Source organism: Trichomycterus rosablanca, chromosome 25, assembly GCF_030014385.1.
Source record: "Trichomycterus rosablanca isolate fTriRos1 chromosome 25, fTriRos1.hap1, whole genome shotgun sequence".
Classification (NCBI taxonomy): domain Eukaryota; kingdom Metazoa; phylum Chordata; class Actinopteri; order Siluriformes; family Trichomycteridae; genus Trichomycterus; species Trichomycterus rosablanca.
Window position 1 is genome coordinate 16,005,427 of NC_086012.1, and position 25,912 is coordinate 16,031,338.

Sequence of the window (25,912 nt, forward strand, 5' to 3'; positions counted from 1 at the left end):
TAAAAGATAAGTTTTATAACCTTTATATAGACACACATTTTTCTGATTAAGCTTTAGGCATTTATACAAGCAATGCTAAATATATACTGTACCATTGTTTTATAGAACCACTTTAGAAAACACTAGTTCGCAGGTAAGACGATATTAAAATAATCTGATTTTGGCACTTTTTACTATTAAACATCGATAAAAACACAGAGTGTTTAATATACACACCTTCTCTCTGCAAATCTGTTCTTTTTTTAATAAACAGTATATAGAGGTTGAAACAGCAGGATCTGAAAATGTATTGTGTTTTATAACAGTGTTGGGTTTACATGTTTAATGTTGTCTGGATAAATTTAATTACATGAGGAAACATGGCAACCGATTGTTAAATGTTGATGTAAAGTTATTCCAATCTACCAAATTAGTAACGTAATATGATTACGTTTGGTTAATTTTGTAAATAGCCCAATTTAACAATAAAAAAATAAAGAATTTACAACGGAATAAAAATGATCTGCCTTTATTTCATTGATACCTTAATTGGGACTTCAAAACACATTCAAAATGTGAATTCATAAAGCTGAACATGTCATATAAAATGAGCCGAAGTTTGATTCTTCAAATGAATTTAATTTCCGAAATGCCAAAAAGTCTAAATCAAAATGAATTCAAATGCACTAAAACGCAAATGCACTAGAAAACTTCAGCCGTCATAAATGTGCGATAGAAGAAATTTTAAGCAAACGTGAATGTCGCACTTAAAAGTAAATTTCCACAAATACTGTACAACTTTTTTATTCCAGTGTCCTAAAACTTGTGAGGTGGTGTAAAGAAGAGAATTTAGATCACAGAAACTGATCTGATGCACAATTTCTTGATTTTTATGTATTGAAAAAACGCTGAATAGCAGCTGAATAAATCATTTCAATGTCCCTGGCGATCAACTTCACATTCATGATATTGTACTGACTGTTATGTTAATTAATAAACAATAATTCATGCCCCCGAATTAAAGAAATGTAACATTATGCTTTAGTAATAAAATGCCAAAGCACTAGAGTCCATTTCACACTTCAAACCCCTTTAATAAACATCAGGTTAATGTTGACTTTCTGCCATCAAATTTGCAGACGAATGATCCGCTGTGGCGACTCCTAATTGATGCCTTATATGGTCACATATTAAAGCTACTTTTAAATATATTCCTGTCAGATTACAAATGCTTTTAAATGTAATTATATAATCCAGATTACATGTCCATGTTCCCACCCAACACTGTTACTGAAGTATCTGGACACCACTTTCAGCTTCACATTCACTTCACAATAAAATAAATAATGAGTCCGATGAGATCAGATGATCAAGAGAATAGAGACAAAGCTAAACACATAAAATAATCAGAATTTCGATGCTTCAAATCTGGCCAACAACATCTGAAATCAAATGCACTAAAATGACACGACTGTTTTCTGAAAGCTTGAGCTGCATAATGTGCAGTAAGCAAATGTGAATGTAGCACTTGAATGTGATTTTCCACAAAACATTGAAATGTTAGAATCTCACGACCGTTTAATTAGGGAGCCACTTTTGCCTCTTTAAGGATCGTGTCCCGGGGGCTAGAGTCATTTTATCAGACGGGTCAGTTTTGGGCTTGGCCGATCAGGCGCTCAGGTGGGCAGGTTGAGGGTGGCAGTCTCGGCCTGCGGGCTGGACATGCGGATCTGCGAGCTGCTCTTGCTCAGGATGGACAGCTGCGTCCCCCCGTTTACACCGCTGCTCGCTAGCGAAGGGTGACGCTGCTGCTTCAGGTCCACAGCAAAGTACCTGTTCACTGTCCAGCTGCGCCATTTCCTCTTGATCTCTGACTGCACCTTCAGGCAGAAACTTGAAAAGGTCATTTTTTAATGGACTCAGCTGCAAGGGTGCAAGCCACTCTTCCACCTGACCGTATACACATCGCTAAACACTGTTCTACAAGGCATTAGCAGGAAACTGAGAATGCAGAGTTTAATTTTTCATTTGACTTATTAATCATTGATGTTTCGCCTAAAGATGAAGAATCTGAGCTGGACCGTAGAGCCCCCGTCCCCCAAGCTAGCACCCCTTAACCAGATCAAATTCAGTTACAGTGTTGAACTAGCTAGCTGTCGAGTATTCGTTTTTATGACTGTTTAGACTTAGTTCTGCCAACAATAGCTCCTTAGAGTCACAACATCTTATTTAATACCTTATTTTCTTTTAGTTAAATATTCTATGTGATACAAGTACAGTGCTAGCTTAGCTGGTAAATATCGGGTAAATATTTATACATAGCCAATTTATACAAGCCCTGTCCAACTTATACCTGCTACAGTGTATCACAAAAGTGAGTACACCCCTCACATTTCTGCAGATATTTAAGTATATCTTTTCATGGGACAACACTGACAAAATGACACTTTGACACAATGAAAAGTAGTCTGTGTGCAGCTTATATAACAGTGTAAATTTATTCTTCCCTCAAAATAACTCAATATACAGCCATTAATGTCTAAACCACCGGCAACAAAAGTGAGTACACCCCTAAGAGACTACACCCCTAAATGTCCAAATTGAGCACTGCTTATCATTTTCCCTCCAAAATGTCATGTGATTTGTTAGTGTTACTAGGTCTCAGGTGTGCATAGGGAGCAGGTTTGTTCTATTTAGTAGTACAGCTCTCACACTCTCTCATACTGGTCACTGAAAGTTCCAACATGGCACCTCATGGCAAAGAACTCTCTGAGGATCTTAAAAGACGAATTTTTGCGCTACATGAAGATTGCCAAAACTACAAGAAGATTGCCAACACCCTGAAACTGAGCTGCAGCACAGTGGCCAAGATCATCCCGCATTTTAAAAGAGCAGGGTCCACTCAGAACAGACCTCGCGTTGGTCGTCCAAAGAAGCTGAGTGCACATGCTCAGCGTCACATCCAACTGCTGTCTTTGAAAGATAGGCGCAGGAGTGCTGTCAGCATTGCTGCAGAGATTGAAAAGGTGGGGGGTCAGCCTGTCAGTGCTCAGACCATACGCCGCACACTACATCAAATTGGTCTCCATGGCTGTCACCCCAGAAGGAAGCCTCTTCTGAAGTCTCTACACAAGAAAGCCTGCAAACAGTTTGCTGAAGACATGTCAACAAAGGACATGGATTACTGGAACCATGTCCTATGGTCTGATGAGACCAAGATTAATTTGTTTGGTTCAGATGGTCTCAAGCATGTGTGGCGGCAATCAGGTGGGGAGTACAAAGATAAGTGTGTCATGCCTACAGTCAAGCATGGTGGTGGGAATGCCATGGTCTGGGGCTGCATGAGTGCAGCAGGTGTTGGGGAGTTACATTTAATTGAGGGACACATGAACTCCAATATGTACTGTGAAATACTGAAGCAGAGCATGATCCCCTCCCTCCGGAAACTGGGTCGCAGGGCAGTGTTCCAGCATGATAATGACCCCAAACACACCTCTAAGATGACCACTGCTTTATTGAAGAGGCTGAGGGTAAAGGTGATGGACTGGCCAAGCATGTCTCCAGACCTAAACCCAATAGAACATCTTTGGGGCATCCTCAAGCGGAAGGTGGAGGAGCGCAAAGTCTCGAATATCCGCCAGCTCCGTGATGTCGTCATGGAGGAGTGGAAAAGCATTCCAGTGGCAACCTGTGAAGCTCTGGTAAACTCCATGCCCAGGAGAGTTAAGGCAGTTCTGGGAAATAATGGTGGCCACACAAAATATTGACACTTCAGGAACTTTCACTAAGGGGTGTACTCACTTTTGTTGCCGGTGGTTTAGACATTAATGGCTGTATATTGAGTTATTTTGAGGAAAGAATAAATTTACACTGTTATATAAGCTGCACACAGACTACTTTTCATTGTGTCAAAGTATCATTTTGTCAGTGTTGTCCCATGAAAAGATATAATTAAATATCTGCAGAAATGTGAGGGGTGTACTCACTTTTGTGATACACTGTATATTTGGTGTGGTTTGTTTTTAGCCGTCCAATAAACTTAACAGTATGTTAGCAATCAGGTATTATGTTAGCTAACACATTCCCTGTGTGTTTATTTACAAACGAACAGCTACACTGATAAAAAATACAGAAATCTTGCTTCATTTATTAACATAAACATAAATTGACAAAAAAGCATCTTCATTAGCAAACAGCCAACAAATAATTCAATATAATGTGGTGATATGGGTCACAGTTAGTCAGGAGGCTCAATTAGAATATCTGAATTTAAATGTATACCAAGCTAATTGTGTATAACTAAATTGCTAACTGAACCACAGTTAGCTGGATGACTGGTCCCAAAAGTCTCTGGTGTGCCCGGGCCCTTATGTGTATGTGTACATGTTCAGATGACAGAAACAGAATAAAAATCAAATGAAAGACACATACCTCTCCATTTAGGAAGCAGTAGAGCACAGCGACCACAAACCCCTGCACAGAAATCCCAGTGAAACATACAGTTAGACAGTGATGATAGCTTTTCTTCAGAGTGCATTCAGTAAAAATGTGGACAATAAATGAATGAGGCTCTAGTCTGTACGAGGTTTTACCTGGAAGGAGCCGAGGCCGAGTTCGAACACCAGTCTCTCTCTCTTGCTGACGTCCTCGGGTGAGAAGGCGAACACAGTGTAGTGAATCCCAAACAGAGGGATGAGCAGCAGAGTGGAGCGAGCCAACCTCCTGTAAACACACACACACACACACACACATCAGTACATAGTACACACTTTAAATATACACACTTTAAATGAACTTAGTCTGCATGGAAATACAATGTCTGGAGGTGGTGATGGGTAAATGATTCATTGATTGAGTGATTCAAATCTTTTGAATCATCTGCTCATTTAATTGAATCAAAATTTCAATCAAATGTTTGATTTGACTGGCGAATGATGCCAACCTACGTTTTGTGCTAGATCTACTAGAATGTTCAACACACCTTGACTTACTGACTTACTTTTAGTTTTCTTGTGCAAATCAAATCACATATGAACACGGATGAAAGCTTCGCTAATGTAACTGTGGGACTTTTGTGCGACATACGACTGAACCCAAAAGGTTACATACACAGGGAACATAAATGATGTGGTAGTTTTGATTTCAGTGCTTTCTACAACTGTTCCACTCATTTTCCTGGTCTGTGGTGGTTCATCTGACCACGCAGACAAATAATCTCTTCAGCATAAAAAGACGGTGTGTATTTTTTAAGGTGTCTGTCAAACTAGTCCTATTTATATGGGCATTTGCAGTACTTAGTACTCAATACTCAATCACTATGACTAAAACAGAATTAGGAGCCCGTGCCTTGAAGTTTCATTACATTATAGAACTGTCTACACCACCAAATAAATAACATATGTACATTTTAACCACTTATACTCAAAAAATTCACAATAACTGTGACAAACTGTATGAAATGTCTGCTGTTCCTGTCAATCAGTTAAAAATAAAGAACAATTGCAGAAATGATGTGATACGTGTCTCTGCACGTGACCTTTACATGTGACTTGAAGTTTACATGCTTTTGACACATGCATGTATTCACATGTGTGCAGTATGCATGTATTTAAAATGCATGTATACAGCAGGAGGTGTTGCCAACTGGATGATTGTGTAAAGCAATGTGATTTTAATTATGCACACACACAATCACACACACACATACACACACACAATGCTGGCCTCAAACAGCAATAACAGACATGGACTGTGTGACAGCAATGTTACCATCAAAACTAATAACAACTTTATTCTACCTGAGGGTACAGATGCTAAATAATAAAACCCTCACCACACAGCAGTGTCTTTATTAATAATCCATTCTCTGTTTTTCAGTCTGCTGTTTTTGCCAATGTAGCTTTCAAATAGGTATTATACACAGTACACACTTTGGGAAGAATGTTTATGGTGGATCATCTAGGTGTGATTGCCTGGCTCATGGTGCTTATGTTGACAAGGGTGTGTCTGGTTGGAGGATGTAACACTATCAAATATCTGGCAACCTTTGGCTATTTGAAGTGCAAACATCTGCTACTGACCAGTCTACGATTTCAACTATTTAAAGTGAAAATGTGACTGGTGAAGTGGTTAATTGTGTAAGCGAGGAGAACATTAATTAACCGTTAATGTTCTGAATTATTAAAGGATTAAAAATATGCACCACCAATCAGTATTTTACACCACTGTTTAAATAATAATCAGAAAATTCCAATAGAAATTATATTGGAAAATCCAAAATGAATGAATGCATGTAAATGAAAAGCGTGCTGATGATTTATCAGGGTTTATTGTCTCACAAATACACACACACACACACACACACACACACACACACACACACAGACTCTCACACACAGACACTCTCACACACACTTACAGGGTGATGGTAGAAAGCTCGGACATCCTGCACGAATGCTGGACAGCCTGTGGCTCACTGAAGCATTTCTGAGCACAGCTGCTAAACATGACAAAGACAACACAACAGACGACAAACACTCTTTAGGACTGAATACACACACACACACACACACACACACACACACACACACACACACACACACACACACACACACAGACTGAGCAGAATTTGGCATAATAATAAATTCAAAACGCCTTTCACAAACAGTACACGCATACTGCACATGTAAATACACACACACACACACACACACACACACTGCAGAATTGAGCGTAATAATAAACCTTCTGTTTATATAAATGTAAATAGATTCTGTGCAACACATGACAGCGAAAACAAAACATTGTCCACCTTTACATCATTTGGTCGACGCCTAAAAAGTACCAACACTGACACAGGACACAACTCAATAACACACCACACTGAAGGGCCCAATTAACAGTGCCAGCTTGACCTCAACCCTCTCATCAATAGTCCAGAACTTTATCATTAGGCAACCAATGCCTTGTGTACAACAGGTTCCAAAAGTCAACTGAGTACTAGTGCCAATCATCGATCAGCCAATCAGATGCATCAGAGCTGCAGATGTATGGGAATTGTGTTGCCTTGGCAACTGAGACAGGTTTACTTACAGGTAAATGCTGGACTCGTTGCCTCCGATATCTGGCGACTGCAGCTTCTGTACGAGGATGATGATAATTCCGATGAAGAGCACGAAGTTTATCTAAACAGGAAAAAGAAACAGGAGTCTGTTCAGTGTTACTGCAGAATGTCTATTCACACTGTTTATGGACTGATTCAGAAAGTATTCAGACCCTTCGACTTTTCCCATCCCTTTGTGATGGTTGTGGTACAGATTTCATTTTGAATAGATTTCAGAATCTGCCATTTTAATAGATTAACAGATGAATAGACCATAATCGTCATTACTCGTTTTCATGTTTTAACCCCTGTTTTACCCTCATCAGGGTCGTTGTGGGTCCGCCTTTTACCAGAATGCATCAACAGGACGCCAATTCATCATATAATCAGTATATAAAGTATGTAGGTATATGTTCTGTACACGTTTGTGCAGTTTTGACTCGATAAGGCTCAGGCTTACCATAATTGAAGCAACGACAGGTCCCTTGATTACCCACCAGAGGGCGGTGTGATCATTCATGTCCCAGCACCTGCAACACAACAAAATACTAATGTCAGTTTCCTAGAGACCAAACTCACCATAATAATCAATTTATAGTGCAAAATTAATAAAATAAAAGGGATTTTTGATTGTTTTTGTATCATATTATTAACACAAACATACCCCGAGTCATCAAAATGCAGTCGCAGAACCGCCCATATGGTCACACAAATGGTTGGGGTTCCTGTAACACAATAACAGCATTTACTCTTCATTCAAATACAGATTAAAATTAATAGAACACATAGATTATAGGGATGGGCATTATAAACCCAAATCTAAATCACAGTATTCAGTGTCCACTACAGAAACCTTCTCCCACTTACCCCTAAAAATAACAGCACCTTATTGTTCACAAGGTTGCACATTTGGACAGATCTATAAAATAAGATCAATAGTTTTTTGTCCAGACTTGTACAGAGGCATGCACAGATCATATTTATGATCAGTATTCACACAGATAAGATGGAACAGAGTAAGTTACCAAATTTGATTTGCCACAATTTAGGGCTCTATAAACAATTTGTTGATACCCAAACCCAAAGGAAATCTTCTAAGTGAATGCAACTGTACCTCACTTATTAATGTCAGGTATTGCCATTGCATGTTATGCTTTAAAACACATGCACACAAACAACTTGGCTATATTGGGATACGTCCTGTATTCATAGGACTGTAGATGACTGGAAAATTGTGATGTTTGAATTTTAAAATGAGTTTTCTTGAATGATGCACTGTGACAGGTCAGCTGAAAGTCATATAAAGTGTTCCATACAGGTCTTCAACATGTGCAACATGACTTTCCTGGCTCACAGGATTGGAGATGTTTTGAGTTGTACCCAAGTGGTAAAAAATTATATTTTTAAAGTGCCTTACAACCTACTCTTACTAACCAATACTTGCATAAACCAAAGTCAGATCCATTAAGAGATCATTTGAAATGGCAACAGCGAGCCTTGGCAACGTAACCCCTATGCTCTGAATAAAATTCCTGCAGTCATATTCCAATATCTAAGCAAAATCAATCAGTCTTTCTGAAGAATGAAGACTGTTATAGAAACATGTGTAGACCAACTCCATTTTAATAATATATAGATGTCATGCCGAGGTTTCATCCTACTGCTTTTAGAACATGGGACCTACCCCAGCCAATGACGGTGTACCAGTAGAAGTATTTCCTCTCGGGGAAAAAGGTCTCCACCAGCAAAGTGAAGAGGTACAGGCCCTCGATGAACAGCCAGAAGTAATTAGACATGACACAGTAGTGGAAGAAGACCATCACTGCTTTACACGCCACCTAGAGGCAAAAAGCATTTTGTATTTAGTTCTAGAGTGCAGTAAATGCTCATTTATCTTTATTTGCTCTAACAGCAAACATCTCGCCACACTGAAGTGATTTACTGTGCTCATTAGGTGCTCTCTTATACTGAGTGATGGCATCAGGGTGGTCTCTGATTGGCTGCTGGAGAGAGCGAGTAGCTCACAGTTAGATGTATAATAAGCATGTATGAAGCAGATAATCCGTTACTGATTAAACGTTTGAGCTCCGCTGCAGCATCGTTAATTATAGCTTTTGTCTGACAAAATAGACAAAAAGGATTATAAAGCCATTTTTATTTATAACAGATCTCAGGAATTATTCTATTTAAACTGACCCTGGTCATTCATTTGCGCCAAGATTTTTGGACCAGCCTGAATCAAATAAGACTTCTACATCCTGTTGCATACTGATTATACCATCAATTGGCCAAACCATGAGGAAGCAGATAAGCAAGAGGAGGAGCAGTACTACATAAAATAAGATAAATAAAAATAAGCTAAGCACAAAACAGTGTGTCAAATAATGTTTGGTGCAGGGCAATGGATTTGGGAAGGAACTAAAGTGGAGAAACTAAAACATGACCTTCATGGTGTGACGGTCAGTGTTTTAACGTTCTCTACAAGCTTTTAAGTTTTGGAGATGTACAGATCAAGCAGAGTGGGAAGGTTAACACCAATACTCTGTTTCCCGGGCTTAAAAAATGGCGTATTTGGTGTTAGAGCTGCACCATCTGAACTAACCAGTGTGAAAAGAGCTATGAAACATTTAATAATTAATAAAGTTTTTGACCTGGCAGATTTTGTATTTACGGTTTGTCTTATTATATCCAAAAGTGATGACATACAGTGTATCACAAAAGTGAGTACACCCCTCACATTTCTGCAGATATTTAAGTATATCTTTTCATGGGACAACACTGACAAAATGACACTTTGACATGAATGAAAAGTAGTCTGTGTGCAGCTTATATAACAGTGTAAATTTATTCTTCCCTCAAAATAACTCAATATATAGCCATTAATGTCTAAACCACCGGCAACAAAAGTGAGTACACCCCTAAGAGACTACACCCCTAAATGTCCAAATTGAGCACTGCTTGTCATTTTCCCTCCAAAATGTCATGCGACTCGTTAGTGTTACTAGGTCTCAGGTGTGCATAGGGAGCAGGTGTGTTCAATTTAGTAGTACAGCTCTCACACGCTCTCATACTGGTCACTGAAAGTTCCAACATGGCACCTCATGGCAAAGAACTCTCTGAGGATCTTAAAAGACGAATTGTTGCGCTACATGAAGATGGCCAAGGCTCCAAGAAGATTGCCAACACCCTGAAACTGAGCTGCAGCACAGTGGCCAAGATCATCCAGTGTTTTAAAAGAGCAGGGTCCACTCAGAACAGACCTCGCGTTGGTCGTCCAAAGAAGCTGAGTGCACGTGCTCAGCGTCACATCCAACTGCTGTCTTTGAAAGATAGGTGCAGGAGTGCTGTCAGCATTGCTGCAGAGATTGAAAAGGTGGGGGGTCAGCCTGTCAGTGCTCAGACCATACGCCGCACACTACATCAAATTGGTCTGCATGGCTGTCACCCCAGAAGGAAGCCTCTTCTGAAGTCTCTACACAAGAAAGCCCGCAAACAGTTTGCTGAAGACATGTCAACAAAGGACATGGATTACTGGAACCATGTCCTATGGTCTGATGAGACCAAGATTAATTTGTTTGGTTCAGATGGTCTCAAGCATGTGTGGCGGCAATCAGGTGAGGAGTACAAAGATAAGTGTGTCATGCCTACAGTCAAGCATGGTGGTGGGAATGCCATGGTCTGGGGCTGCATGAGTGCAGCAGGTGTTGGGGAGTTACATTTAATTGAGGGACACATGAACTCCAATATGTACTGTGAAATACTGAAGCAGAGCATGATCCCCTCCCTCCGGAAACTGGGTCGCAGGGCAGTGTTCCAGCATGATAATGACCCCAAACACACCTCTAAGACGACCACTGCTTTATTGAAGAGGCTGAGGGTAAAGGCGATGGACTGGCCAAGCATGTCTCCAGACCTAAACCCAATAGAACATCTTTGGGGCATCCTCAAGCGGAAGGTGGAGGAGCGCAAAGTCTCGAATATCCGCCAGCTCCGTGATGTCGTCATGGAGGAGTGGAAAAGCATTCCAGTGGCAACCTGTGAAGCTCTGGTAAACTCCATGCCCAGGAGAGTTAAGGCAGTTCTGGGAAATAATGGTGGCCACACAAAATATTGACACTTCAGGAACTTTCACTAAGGGGTGTACTCACTTTTGTTGCCGGTGGTTTAGACATTAATGGCTGTATATTGAGTTATTTTGAGGGAAGAATAAATTTACACTGTTATATAAGCTGCACACAGACTACTTTTCATTGTGTCAAAGTGTCATTTTGTCAGTGTTGTCCCATGAAAAGATATACTTAAATATCTGCAGAAATGTGAGCGGTGTACTCACTTTTGTGATACACTGTACATATTTCTTACACTTGTACATAAACTTTTGACTTAATTTGTAGAACATCTGTATATCTGGTTCTACAGATTAATATAAAATGTAAGAACTTTGTTCATCATAGAACACAATGAACTGTAGAACTGTAAAAAAACGTCCTTACCGTGTGGACGAAGCAGTGGTCACTGTCCTCCTCAGCGTAGAGAACTCCATCTTTAATAAACACCGAAACTGCTCGCAGGATGAACGACACGAACAGATTCATGTGGATAAAATTCCTGGTGCAGTGCAGCTTCCTGTCAAAACCACAGACCGCTCATGTCACTCATGTGAAGCAGAATAACTGAGTCTAATATCTAATAGCATATCCAATGCACTTCACCTAGTTGGAATGTTGCTGAGTTCAGTGAAAATGACTGTACACAATATCTTAATGAGGTTTTTAATATCTAAATGAGCTAATTAATCCTAATACAAAAACAGTATTTAGACCCTTACCAACAACAAAAAATACAAATACAGCATCTTTTGTTCTTTCAGTGTAAGTAAGGTTAGTAAAGCTGTAGGTCTGAAAAATTCTGCACATGCTCATAAATTTAAATACAAATATTCAGTAAATCAGGTCGTGTGAAGTCTCCACTGAACACACTGGAGCTGAGAGGGGTAACAGGTACATAAAGGACTCTCTACAAGGGCCGGAGCCCATTTCATTCCTACTTCGGCTATAGCAAATAGAATCAAATCACAATCACTTGAGTAGGGGTTCAGAATATGGGCCAGCTTCCCTAACGCCAGAATGAAATTCAATTTCCACTGAGGGAAAATGGGAGCGGAAATGGGATTTAGCCCCAGGCGTTTTTTCTGGTGTCTGCTGACTGTAAGATGTTATTATAGGGTAGCAGTGCTGTTAGACTGACCTGAACCTGCACAGGATGACCATGGCTGTGATGAGGGACACCAGGGACGTGCTGTAACCCACCGTGTACAGAGCCTTCACTGATGCGTAGTACATATCCTGCAGGGACATGTGCATGTTGATATTAAATTATATATACAAATGCAGTATTTAAGTAAACAGTGTGGCATGTATTAATCTTTTTATGGCTACTTCAATTACCCAAAAGCATACATTTGCTATATGAATACAAAGCATACCGGTTTGGTTGAGTTCTCATCACTCAGGCAGGCGTCCACATAATGCGGGTACGGCTCAGACCATCCGTCCTCAGTGCAGTTCCTACTGATCTTCCCAGGACCTTAAAAAAATAAATAAATAAAAAGAGAATAATTCTTTTTAACCATTACATTTTAATATGTCACTTGTGGGGATTTGTTAAAATATGTCATTAAAATCAACTTATATAAGTATATTCTATAAAATAAGTTGTGTTGCCCATATTTTTACAATTTACCACAGCCAATCCACCTTCTGCATGGCCACAATTAACCATCTCATGGCTACTCCCAGTTAAAACCAGTTCCATGAACATGACAGTAAACTCAGTGTACAATACTTGGCTCTCCAGTTACCAGATCTGAATTTATTCAAGCACCTTTGAGATTTGTATATATCTGCAGCAGTTACAGTGTGTGTGTATGAAATCGACTCACCGTCTTCTGGACTCATGAAGTCGAAGAGCTCTGAACAACTGACCACCACAACCTCGCCCACGCTGGCAGCCTCCCAACAGGTCAAGTTATCCCACTCCCAAGGACAAACTGAAATACGCCGGAAAGAGTAAATGAACATTAAACTTAGTGTATTAAAGTGCCACATGCTAGTCTTCCTTTATATCCTTATATATCCTTATCTTTATATATTTGTATATACACAAAGTGAAATATACTTAAATAATGAAAATGGTGGCAATCTGGTCCCACAGTGGTTTACAAGATGTAACATAAAGCCTCAACATCGGGGCGTTTGTGTACAAGTTCATTTTATATTTACAAAAGTGTGGTGCGCTCAGGTGGTGCAGTGATCTAATGCACCAGCCCAACACAGCTGAGAGCTCAAGCTCTAAAGTTCAAATCTCAGATGTGCTATTGACCTGGCTGGGCACAAAAAAAGCACAGCTGGTCATTTCTGAGGAAAGAAGGTTGACAGAGTTCCTCAGTGCCGCTGCAAATGTGACCCTATCTGACTGGTTGAGGTGGCTGCACGAGTGCTGGATGATGCACGGAGGGCACAGTGCCACTCTCTGTACCTGTGAGAAGTAGCAGGTGGCAGGTTCATGCATGTCAGAGGGGGTGCATGCTAGTCTGCTGCTCTCCGCGGTCAATAGTAAGCAGCAGAGGAATTGCAATTATGACTTGGAAACAACTATATTGGGAACATAAAAAACGGAGGATGCAGGTGCCCGAGCAGCGCACACGGCTGCGCTTCCTTGAGGGAGTAATTACAAATTGTTGCTCTCCCTGGCAGCCTTTATTCGTCCTCTCTGCAGTCTCGGCAGTGCCCGTGTGCTCCTGATTCTATCTGTGTTTGCTGATATAAGCTTGTGCTGCTATATTTAGCTTCAGCTTTTACTTTGCACCCCGTTCCTCTCTCTGGCCAGGGCAACAATTTTCACGGTGATAACGTTGTGCGTCGGGATGTTTTATCAGGAGGCATCAAAATGAAATCCCGGCATTCTGTAGCTCTCGATCAAAATGAAACAGAGTTATTAAAACAGGACCATCGGAGCATATAATCTTTAAGATTAAGAGATTTACTCCGACACCTAATGTGATGATCACACACAAAAAAATGGTGCAGTGAGTCCCAGGGGCATCTGTTATTTCTTTTCATTTTCAGGGCTTAAATCTACTAATCCCTCTGTGAAATGACATTTTGTTTAATATTTTCATTTTTCAGACTCTAGTTGATTCATGCAGGACATTTTTGGGTCTGTTATTTATGATTATATAAATATTTAGCATTAAGAGCCGTACATTAAGAACAATTGGAAAGCATTATGAGACAATTAGGAACAGCACATTATTTAACAGTAAGGACAGAAGGAATGTAGGTAAAAAGCAGGTTTAGGTTTGGCAGGTGGAAGCCTATGTGAAGGATACATTTAAATAATATACATTTAAAGCATTTAGGAAACGCTTTTATCCAAAGCGACTTACAGTACTGTGACAGTATATTGTCTAAGCAATTAAGGGTTAAAGGCCTTGCACAAGAGCCCAACAGTGACAACCTAGCAGTGGTGGGGTTTGAACTAGCATCCTTTAGATGACTAGTCCAGTACCTTAACCACATAGTAAAAACATAGTAATAGTGAAACTAGAGAAACTGATAATTTTACAGCGGTGTCTTTCTGAGAACACTTGTGAAAAAGAAAAAGAAAAATATGTTATTTGTGTTCCAGCTGATTTAAATTCATCGCATGTTTTTACAGACTGTGGAATTCATGGAGATCATGCCAAAGTGTTTGAACACCGTGTATTGGTATGCTAGCTCGAGTGCCCCTGAAGTACATGTTTTAATATTGTTGTCAGAAATCATTTTTCAAGCAATCAATCAAATGTTCCATGATTGATTCCCCAAAGTGTATGATACATTTGACTTTAATTGTATAGCATGGCAGTATAGCAACAAAAATAAACAGCAAAACAGCAAACACATCATAATACCTTCATGCCTAAACAATTAATGAACCTGTTCTATTTTTTAGTACTAATGTGAGGTCCAGGGGTTTAAATCCTGGGCTAGGCTTACCAATACAAAAGGCACATGGCATTACATGAACCTAGCCATTGAGGGGACACACATCAGTGCAGCCTTAGTGCCAATCCCAAGCCTGGATAAATAGGAGGGTTAGTCAGGACGCGCATCCAGTGTAAAAACTGTGCCAAATCATCCATTCATTTATTTTTAATCATATATGTAGAACTCGAAGACCCTGAGGTATTGCTATACCATGATATATTTAAAAGCCCCCCACCTACTCCTTTATTACTCTGGGCTTGCTGTCACCTCACAGCAAGAAGGTCCTGAGTTCGATTCTTAGGTGGAGTTTGCATGTTCTCCTCGTGTCTAATGCAGTTAATCTAACCGACTGTAGATGTGATTAATGTTATTCTTCTGTATCATTATAATACTGCCTAAACCCGGGTAGTATTAAGTGCTCCAGTGTCCAGAGGGATTATACTGCTATAGTTGCTCTGGCCATGTGCCTGATGAACTCCAGTCATAAAATCATCTCTTGTGGACAAGAAAACACACACACACACACACACACACACACACACACACACACACACACACAAACACACACACAAACACAAACACACACACACACACACACACACACACACAGCCTCCCTCACACGCTGGTAAGAGGAAGCTTATTGCGAAATTGTGCAGCAGAGGTAAAATCAGAACTCTAGATTTGTTTTTTGCAGCCTCGTGGCACACGCTGTTCTTCCTCTAATCTGTTTCTGTTCTGTTTGGCAGCCCAGAAACAAAACCAATTACCCCTTAAAGGGCAAATAAAAGCACAAAAAATAGAAAGAGGAAGATGGAATAGACAGTAGCATGCATGGTGCGCTTGTTACAGAGCAAATAAATAATAACACTGGGGGGATTCTTACAGGAATATGTTAGCATTATAAATCTTATTTTTATCCACTGCATCCTGGTTATAGGAGTGGCATGAAGGGCTTTCTTTTTTATAAAGGAACCCATCTGAGGTGCTGGGTTTTCCAAGCACCCTGTGTTAATGCTCTTTTCAATTCACCCAAGCTGTGGGCACAGTTGCACCCCCATACCATACACATGTTGGCTTTTGCACCTTTTACTAATAACAGTCTGGATGGCCTGTTTTGTCCATGGCACAGAGATCTGGCTTCAATTAAATGGGTAATTCTCCCATTAAGTGTGAAACAAAACAATCCAACTTTGCCTTCAAAGAGCATTTGGTGGATTTTCATTTTATAACCATGATTCATTCACACTCTTTTTTGTCCGTGTCCCAACTATTTTTTGAGTGTTGCATGCATTATATTTAAATTTTGCTTACAATCACAAACAACAATTAAATTGGTCAGCCAAAATCATTTGCACTTTTGTAAGGTAAATAAAGGTTTAACAGAAAGAACGAATGACAGATTTTAGTCTTGTTTGTCCCAATGTCCTAATTTGTCCAGAAATGAGGTTTGTTACTGTTGTTGTAAACACAGCTTATCTTGCTTAGAATTTATGGGTTTACATTTAAGTTTTTAAGTGCGTTTAAATAGCTAACAATGACCTGTAATCTACAATCAAATGTAGGTAACAATTTTTATCTTATCACAAGCTTTCTACCTGATACTAGCCAAGGACAACCGACCAGACAAATGTTTTTTTGTTCATTTCGTATTTGAAATGATTCTCATTGGTAATCACACACACTACAAATACTGTAAACAGAGATAAGCTTGAATTCTGCATAACAGCACTGAACTGCATAACAAACCATGAGGTGTTTCTATAGATCCGACTGATCTGTCGATGCTGGGATTGATCACCTGTCAAGATGAAATGAGACTTTCTCAGATTTAGCGACCGGGCTGCTGTCGGCGGTGAGCTTATTACAGCTGACGTAACCATCAATGTACATAAGAATGTGCAATTATTCAGACCCACCGTGAATATAAAGGACAAACCAACTCGTGAATGACGTAAAATAATAAACGCAGCTTGAACAGGTCGAATTTAAATATCTGGACGTCATCGCATGGTTTGTTTTTCTTCACACCATAAGCTTCACACTCAGTGGACAGGACAGCAGGATGGGACCCGTGTATTAGTGTGTGATACGGTACAGTAAACAAATCCAGCTAAGCTTTGATTAATGCTGGTGGTTTATAACAGACTACAGAATAAAGCATTACAGGAATCACGAATATCTCTCTCTCTTATTTATTTATCTCACTGTTTCTTTAGTCAGTGCAGCTGTTTTACTTCTAAATGAAAGATTTTCTGTCGTTGCAGGGTGCAGGTTTGTTCTAGTGCAGGAAAATGAAGAATTGAAATCAATAAAAAGAGGACAAACTGTACTGTGTAGACGAGGTTCATCAGAACAGCATGATAAAGACTAAACCCTTTAAATAACTAAAAATTGCAATACGTTAACCATTTAAATGCCTTGTATTAAAGTATGTTGTATTTAAGTATTTTACAATGTGGGTCCCTTTATGATTTTAATTTTTAAATCTTTAATTCGGTCAGTTTTAGTAGGTAAAAGCTTGTGCTAAACTTCATCTGAAGTAATTCAAGTTGAGAAGATAAACCTCACATTTTAAACATATACACAACAAAAGTCAGATTTGCGCTATATAGGAACATTCTACACTCTATTTCCATCTACATGAAAGCTTTACAGTATTAGTGCACATATTCTGTCATTTTATAAACAAATAATAAAATTACTGGTTATAATTATTATATTAATCATAGATATACACACAATGCTACTATTTGCACTTATGGTCGATGCAAACTGCACTTTGCAATGCCAATAAAGGTACAATAATCTATCTTTATATTTATTTATCTATCTGTCCGTCCGTCCATCCATCTGTCTATCTATCTATTTTTTTCTTAATTTATTTATGCATTTTCTCCCAATTTTAGTGTAGTCAATCTGTCTTCTGCTGCTGGTGGATCCCTGATTGCAGTCAAGGTGGGTATATTGCTGCTCACACCTCCTCCAACCCCCACGCAGCCCTTTGCGGAACCCTTTTTCACCCATGCTCTCTGCACAGGCGTCTCTCTATCTGCTAATCAGGGTCCTTATACAGCGTTTGAAGACTCCACCCACATAGTCCGGTCATCCCGCCCTAGCAAAACCATGTCGGCTGCAGGCACTGCCAATTATGCCGACCGGTGGCCACACCGAGTTTCGAACTGACGATTTCAGTCGGTTGGCTGGGTGTTAAATCCGGACTATAAGCGTCTCTCAGTCTCTCAGACACGACAGATTACTCCTCCTACTCCACCCTCACCGCTTATAAACAAAATATAAAAGTGCAGAAACTTTTTGAAGATCCCTCGTATATCAAGCACTTCGCACCACTGTAAAATGCCATGCTTGTCAGAAGAGGCATCCTTAAAGTCCTTCTAATAAAACAAATGTCTCTCCCAGCGTGACCTTTAGAAAACATATGCCGACTAATTTTCAGAAGTTGTTTTAGTTCTTAAAATCTATTATCTTCTGCTCTAAGCAGTCAGAATGATCTAGAGTGGCCTTCAGGGTGCCAGCACTGTGAGTCACAATTCTGGTTCTCGACTCGTTCTCTGTAAGTGTGAGCTCTCCAGCTGGCTCACCCGAGCCTGGCACAGTAATTGCTGCCAAGTGTCACAGGACTGACTTCCTGTTTACTGACATTACATACAAGACTTGAAGAAGAAGACGCGTCCGGACTGGTGTGATGGTTCCTATGACACATTTCTTCGCTGGTGTACTTGTTGAAGTCGGGGGTGGGCGAGGGGGCAGCGATAGTCAGTAACGATGAAACGTTTGATTAGCGATGCGTTTAGCTAAGGAGCTTCGAATGAACGAGTGCGATTGTTGGTTTTATGTACTTACTGATCTCCGAGTCCTCTGATGGGTAGTGCAGAGCCATCTTTTCCATGCATCGCTCCTGCTCCCTCTTTATAACACAGTTGGAGATCTCGGATTGTACAGGCTGCACCTAACCAATAAGCAAGAGCATGAAATTATAAACTTGGACGGGGGTTAACTTTAAAAAGGAGCATTTGTTGACAAACTAAGTGCTACATGAAGCTCTCAGATGACTTAACTGACAGTATCTACTGAAAAAAATAGTAGTAATTTAGAATATTTTCATAGTTTGGTTTTGATAACATAATCTGTTTGGTGATGAGTAAATAAATTGTATAGACTACGTATGGACTGTACTACAGTACATTCCTACATTACATGTAGTTTTGCAAAGTCAATACATCTGAGATCTTTTCAGAACTTTCCACTTTTGCTAAGAAAGCAGGAAGAATAACGCCTGTCTTAATCATACAGCCAAAATTGTTGATAATAAGAAGGATGGATCGCATTTATTTTAGTGAAATGTTAAATGTTACACTGTTAACACAGTTATCTTGGACTATACACTGGACTTATGATTATTTATTTATTATTGGCACCTGTACTTTTCATAAACTGTCTACCCCATACATTACATATTAAACCATTATTATTGTTATTGTTAGAAGTAGTAGTAGTAGTATATGATACAGACCATGCTATTCCTATTCTTATTTACAGATGATTATATGTATATACACTTAATAGTATATGGGTATATTGTTATAATTACTATAATGAGCATATATGTATAAGTTGACTGATATTCCTTGTTTCTTTGCACAGTGCTACTATTCGCACTATTGGTAGATGCTAACTGCATTTTGTTGTCTTGTACTTTGCAATGACAATAAAGGTACAAAAAAAGTATCTGTCTGTCTGTCTGTCTGTCTGTCTGTCTGTCTGTCTGTCTGTCTGTCTGTCTGTCTGTCTATCTATCTATCTATCTATCTATATATCTATCTAACATTTTAGAATGTCTACAATAGAATGGAGTGTTTTAGACCATTTATGATATACAGGCACTCCAGAATCTCCACAGATGGGCTGAGAAGGTCCAGTCAGCTCTGCCATCTGCTGTGTGTCAGGATCCGCCTCATCCCCGAGCTCCACCAATCATACGGCCACATGCAAACGCGCCAACCTGTTTCACCACGCTGGCACATGACTGACTTACACACATAAATAAAGGTGGTGGGCAAAATACTAAAAACACAGCAGGACAAAGGCACCACTGCTCACGTGAGGTGGATTATACTGATTACTGTTTATTATCACTTGAAACCAAGAGTTTCAGACACCAAACAATTTCTAACTGAATTGCAGGAGCATTTCAGAATTCTTTTGTATTAAAGATAAATGTGCAAAGACATGTGACTTGGTGTAGGGAGCACAACACCTGGACCCCTGAGTGATGGTAGCAATGTAGGGGTTAGGAAATAATCCAACGGTGGCTTCCAACAGATTTAAAGGACATTTTACAGTCCATGACAATGTTCCCAGCATGAGAATTCCCTCATACACACATAGTTATACAGTAGTTTATTTTATTTCTTCTTAATAAACTGTCCAAAAACACACCACAAACCATTCTGCATTAGATAAGAGCATTCAGAGGAATTAAAGGAGTTCTTTATAAGGTGTATTTTGTCCACCACCTGTATAAATCCACTAATAATCCAGCGTGTACGTTGCATGTACTCACCAGAGCGATGATGAGGAGGGAGAGTGGGACAAACATGACCACTGGTCGCTTCATTCAGTCTGCTGGTGTTAGATAGTCACTGGTGCCGCCTTTACAGAGCTTTGGCAACTCTTCAGTCTAAAACCAGCTGGAAAAGATTTGTTCATGGATTATTCGATCAGATTAAGACCTGTAGGTCCTGTTACTCTTGCTTATTATCAAGAGAAAGAAAAACAAACCGCTCCTTCCAGTCGAGACTTTGTGTTCATATGCACCTGGTGCCACTACAACCCTGACCAGGATTAAGTGCTTTGTGAAAACGAATGAATAAATGATTTGCAGTTTGGATGTAACACACAGGATGCAACAGGGAAAATGTTTTCATTTTTGGGAGAAGCTGGAGTTTGGGCACTGTCCCAAATGTCAAAACACTCTTGTGTAATGTTTGTTAGGCCAGAAGTTCTAGATCAAAATCAGTGAATGCAGTAAAACTGCACTGTTATTAAAATATTTAAGATTACTTCTTTATTTTAAATATATACTGTTAGAGGGCGGCACGGTGGATCGGTGGGTAACACTGTCGCCTCACAGCAAGAAGGTCCTGGGTTTGATCCCCAGGTGGGGCGGTCTGGGTCCTTTCTGTGTGGAGTTTGCATGTTCTCCCCGTGTCTGCGTGGGTTTCCTCCCAAAGTCCAAAAACATGCAGTTAGGTTAATTGCCCTATAGGTGAATTGGTATGTGTATGTGTGTCTGGCCTGCAATGGACTGGCCCCCCTTCCAGGTTGTTACTGTGTGCCTTGTGCCCATTGAAAGACTGGGATAGGCTCCAGCACCCCCCTTTTTGAAGGGGGCACAACTAGGCTAAATTTGAGCAGATCCGTTGATCTGTCAATGTCAAGCAATCACATTAAAGTTTCTACAGGAACACTATGCCATGGACATTCCAAAACATCTTGCCAATAGGAGTATTTCTCAAAGGGCTCAGAGACAACATTCAGAAAATATCTGAATATCCCAAAAAATATCTATATCATGTGATCATCCTTGGCTCCACGTTGAGCTTTGTGTTGTCGTCTGTTACCATGAACAGCAGCAAGGTCAGGAACCATGAGCACGTTTAATCACGAGCTGTTTTTATATTTATATTCACAGCTTTTTTTAGCTGAATTCATTCAGTCAGATTAAATTCACCTTTTAAAGAGCGTTTTAACAAAATGTTCCAGCCAGACGTACAGAGTTTACAAATCAATTACAAAAGCACGAGTGAAGCACAAAAACCTGTAAGACATTTCATTCATTCATTCTGGTCAGGGTCACATTGGGTCCCATTCATTGGGTCAAAGGCAGGAAACATCCTGTACAGGTTGCCAGTCCATCACAGGGCAAACACACACATACACACACACACACACTTATATGATTGTCTAGTAGCTCCAATTGACCTGACTGCATGACTTTGGACTTGTGGGAGGAAACTGGAGCATCCGGAGGAAAATGCAATAAAAATGTAAAGCTGTGATTTGGTAATTCTCTCGAATTGGTTCACTGACAAAAGAAACAACCAAAAAAATGACTTTTAATGTTTTGGGTGACCATGCTGATGCCTGAATCTTACTCTCACTCACCAGTTGCCACATGATGCAAGAGTTAAAAGTTTATAGAATATTAACTTATACTCATGTTACACGTTATTACGCGTTATGGTGTGTATACAGTAGAGTTGCCATCTCTGTCTGACCCTGTGTCCGCCACTGCTTTAATCCCGATCCTTCCCTCAGAAACACTGGGAATAAGGCAGGAACACTTTCCACTTCCCAAATAGGGAGCCACCTCACTGTGCTTCGGCCATCTCTCAGGCACAGCCAATCATGTCTGTGTAGGCGCCCGGCCGGTTGACAGTACCTAATGAGATTCGAACTCGGATCTCAGCGATGGTGGGCTTGCATAAGAGACCACTGCCACAACCAAGCTTCTATTACCAAGCTCAAATCAGTAAACGTTGTTGAAATATGTCTAATCCAAAAATTCTCATATCATATGCACCATACACTCATTTGCTTTTAGAAGATGCTTTAAAAAATGACTTAGAGTATGAAGGTCACCTTTTTGGACAGCATTCCTAACTTCTTAAATACCTAAATTTCTCACAATACACTTTTTATAAAAATAATTTTTTAATTAAGCTGGTAATTAAAAATAAATTGTGGTCTCCTATATTTACTCATCCTTTCTAAGCACATGTTCTGTACCCTAGACACTCCAGATGCCTAAACATCACAATTATGGGTTATTTATTAATTTACTCTTTTTATATTATAGTCAGTCATTTAATAATTCTTATTCTTCTATTTTTCACATGCAGCTATGAGACCCTCCAGACCTGGACACTGCAGTCTGTATTTCATTCCATATCAGGCAGCTTTAGTGATCCATAAAATAGACAATACATTTTCAGTACATTTCTACTGTTTTTCTTTCTTCGTTCTCACCATAATTTCTACACTCCAGTACATATAAATATAACACTGTAAATAAATAAATGAGTGTATAATGCAAAGACGTTAAATGATATGGAACACGTATTTTTCTTTTTCTTTATGGGTTGGAAATGCCACTGGTGTGCACATCACTGACCCTGCACTGATCTGAACCAATTAATCTGTTCATCTGGTTAAAATGATTTAAAAATGAACCAACCATCCAACCAAGTATCATTTCTAGGGGACTTTTTGAAGCAATGTGATCTTAAATGCTGTAGCCTGGTCTGTCTTGAGGCTTGTGTATGTGGTGACTCACTGTTGCATCAATGTGCCATTGCGGTGTCTAGACAGCAAATAGTTCAAGCACTGATGATGATAAATTGCTGATGGTTAAAGAATTTGATTTCTTTTGCTGATGGGTGATTACAGCAGATGAATTCATTTGCTAACTAAATAGAGGGATAGAGGGACTGGATCAAATCATGATGTTCAGACGCATGTTGATTAAAAAATTATTCTCTGAGAGCCAGAACAGTCTGTATTCACTCGGCATCTGTATAATTCTGTTATTCACGACTGTCGGTGCAGCTTTTTTATATTCATTAATATCGTTCGTGCGTAAAACTGATGCGTTTTCACCAAACCAATGTAACAGTGCTCATGGATTTCATGCAGTAGAGAGCAAATGTGTTTTACAAGACCTTACACTACCATAGTGTGCTCGGGCATCCTCAGTTCTGTAGGGCTGCGATATACACACATATATAACATATAGAACAGTAACAGTATCACCGCACCTTGCGCGCTTCTGCATCCGTCCGTATCCGCATCAGTACACTAAGCTTTAACACCAGACCTTTATCTAATAACTCATATTGATCAGTAAAGCTGCACGACTTGCACATGCGCCCCAATTTATGATTTCTCATTCAACTCAACATTTCTCTCTTGCATTGCAATGCAGTGCAGTGCAGTACATGCAGCACATTCTCATTTGCTCCAATATGTCACCAACATGTCGCGTCTATATATTTTTGCATCTCTGTGATGATTTATATGTAAAAATGGCAGTACTCACCATGTCTGTTGGCACACTGATGGGACAGCTACGTTCCTCTGCTGGCTTTGGGTTCTGATGCTCGCACCCGGGAGAGAGCGCGCATCCCGCTCACACACAAGCAAGCGCGCACACGCACACGCACACACACACACACACACACACACACACACTGCAGAGCCGAGCAAAGCAAAGCAAAGCAAAACACCGAGCAAATCTCACTGCATGCATCAGTAAACAGAAGCTTTGTCTATCTATCTATCTATCTATAGTCATGATGTGCATTGATTTCTCTTGGCCACTTTATTAGGAACAGATACACACTTGCTTCTTTAATTATCCAATCAGCTGGTCATGTGGCAGAAACGCAGCGCATGAAATCTTTAGTTAATGATAGTGTGATCATTAGAAGGGGGGAAGGTGGTATGGTTTGGCTTTTCTCCTCTAAAGTGTTACAAACAGTGTCACATTCTCATCTAAGGTGTCACAGACCTCTAAACACCAAAAAGGGTGTCTATAACTCTTTAATGGTCTCACCAAGACCATAATGTTTCTTTGCATTTCTTAGTATCTTGGGCATATATTAACATCAAACTAATATTTTACTAGTATTTACACAGTATTTTTAATGAGCCTCTACCAAACAGTCTTTTATGGATGATTTTTTCAGCTGCTATAGCTTCAAGTTCACATAAAGGTTAGAAAAGTTATTTTCTTAAAACCATCTACCAATATTTTTAAGTTTAACACATGTCAACCCAGAAGTAGATACAGCCCAAACAAGATTATTTAAATACAGCTTAGTTTTACCCAAGTATTTATACTCAAAGTAAGACCATTAAAGGGTTAAACTGCCCCAGCAGACCAATTTGAAGATGCCTAATTTCCATGTGCACTCTGGCAACCTCTGCCTGCTGCCCAACGCCCTCGCTGACCGAGAAGGGCGAAGGAAGAGTTGATGATAATAAAATAATATACAGTATGCGAATATATACACTGATCAGCCATAACATTAAAACCACCTCCTTGTTTCTACACTCACTGTCCATTTTATCAGCTCCACTTACCATATAGAAGCACTTTGTAGTTCTACAATTACTGACTGTAGTCCATCTGTTTCTCTACATATCTTTTTAGCCCCCTTTCACCCTGTTCTTCAATGATCAGGACCCCCACAGGACCACCACAGAGCAGGTATTATTTAGGTGGTGGATGATTCTCAGCACTGCAGTCACACTGACATGGTGGTGGTGTGTCAGTGTGTGTTGTGCTGGTATGAGTGGATCAGAGTTTTTAAACACCTCACTGTCACTGCTGGACTGAGAATAGTTCACCAACCAAAAATATCCAGCCAACAGCACCCTTAAAGATGACCAACTCAAACAGCAGCAATAGATGAGCGATAGTCTCTGACTTTACATCTACAAGGTGGACCAACTTGGTAGGAGTGTCTAATAGAGTGGACAGTGAGCGGACACGGTATTTAAAAACTCCAGCAGCGCTGCTGTGTCTGATCCACTCATACCGGCACAACACACACTAACACACCACCACCATGTCAGTGTCACTGCAGTGCTGAGAATGATCCACCACCTAAATAATACTAGTAGTTGGAGTAAGGGATATCACACAACGTGCTTGAGAAAAAAATATTATATATATTATAAACTTTTCACTTTCATTTTGCTCCTGTTCAAAAATGA

At 39.9% G+C, this 25,912-nt stretch overlaps 1 protein-coding gene across 4 annotated transcripts; it reads right to left on the bottom strand.

Annotated features, from left to right (window-relative positions):
• Positions 1-1,512: 1,512 nt before the first annotated feature.
• On the bottom strand, positions 1,513-24,277 carry adcyap1r1a (adenylate cyclase activating polypeptide 1a (pituitary) receptor type I). 4 transcript variants are annotated; one of them, XM_062987333.1, is made up of 15 exons: positions 24,231-24,277; positions 20,694-20,820; positions 18,974-19,079; positions 13,023-13,130; positions 12,567-12,667; positions 12,329-12,426; positions 11,575-11,707; positions 8,766-8,919; positions 7,746-7,806; positions 7,542-7,611; positions 7,072-7,163; positions 6,398-6,478; positions 4,572-4,701; positions 4,411-4,452; positions 1,513-1,859 (listed from the first exon to the last, which is right to left on the bottom strand). In XM_062987333.1, the coding sequence occupies exons 2-15, from the start codon at positions 20,745-20,747 to the stop codon at positions 1,656-1,658; spliced, it is 1,434 nt and encodes a 477-aa protein (XP_062843403.1). In that variant the 5' UTR covers positions 20,748-20,820; positions 24,231-24,277; the 3' UTR covers positions 1,513-1,655. The 4 variants fall into 4 exon arrangements, with proteins under 4 accessions (XP_062843403.1, XP_062843402.1, XP_062843405.1 ...); XM_062987332.1 differs by having other exon boundaries at positions 1,513-1,872; XM_062987335.1 differs by lacking the exon at positions 6,398-6,478.
• Positions 24,278-25,912: the final 1,635 nt, after the last annotated feature.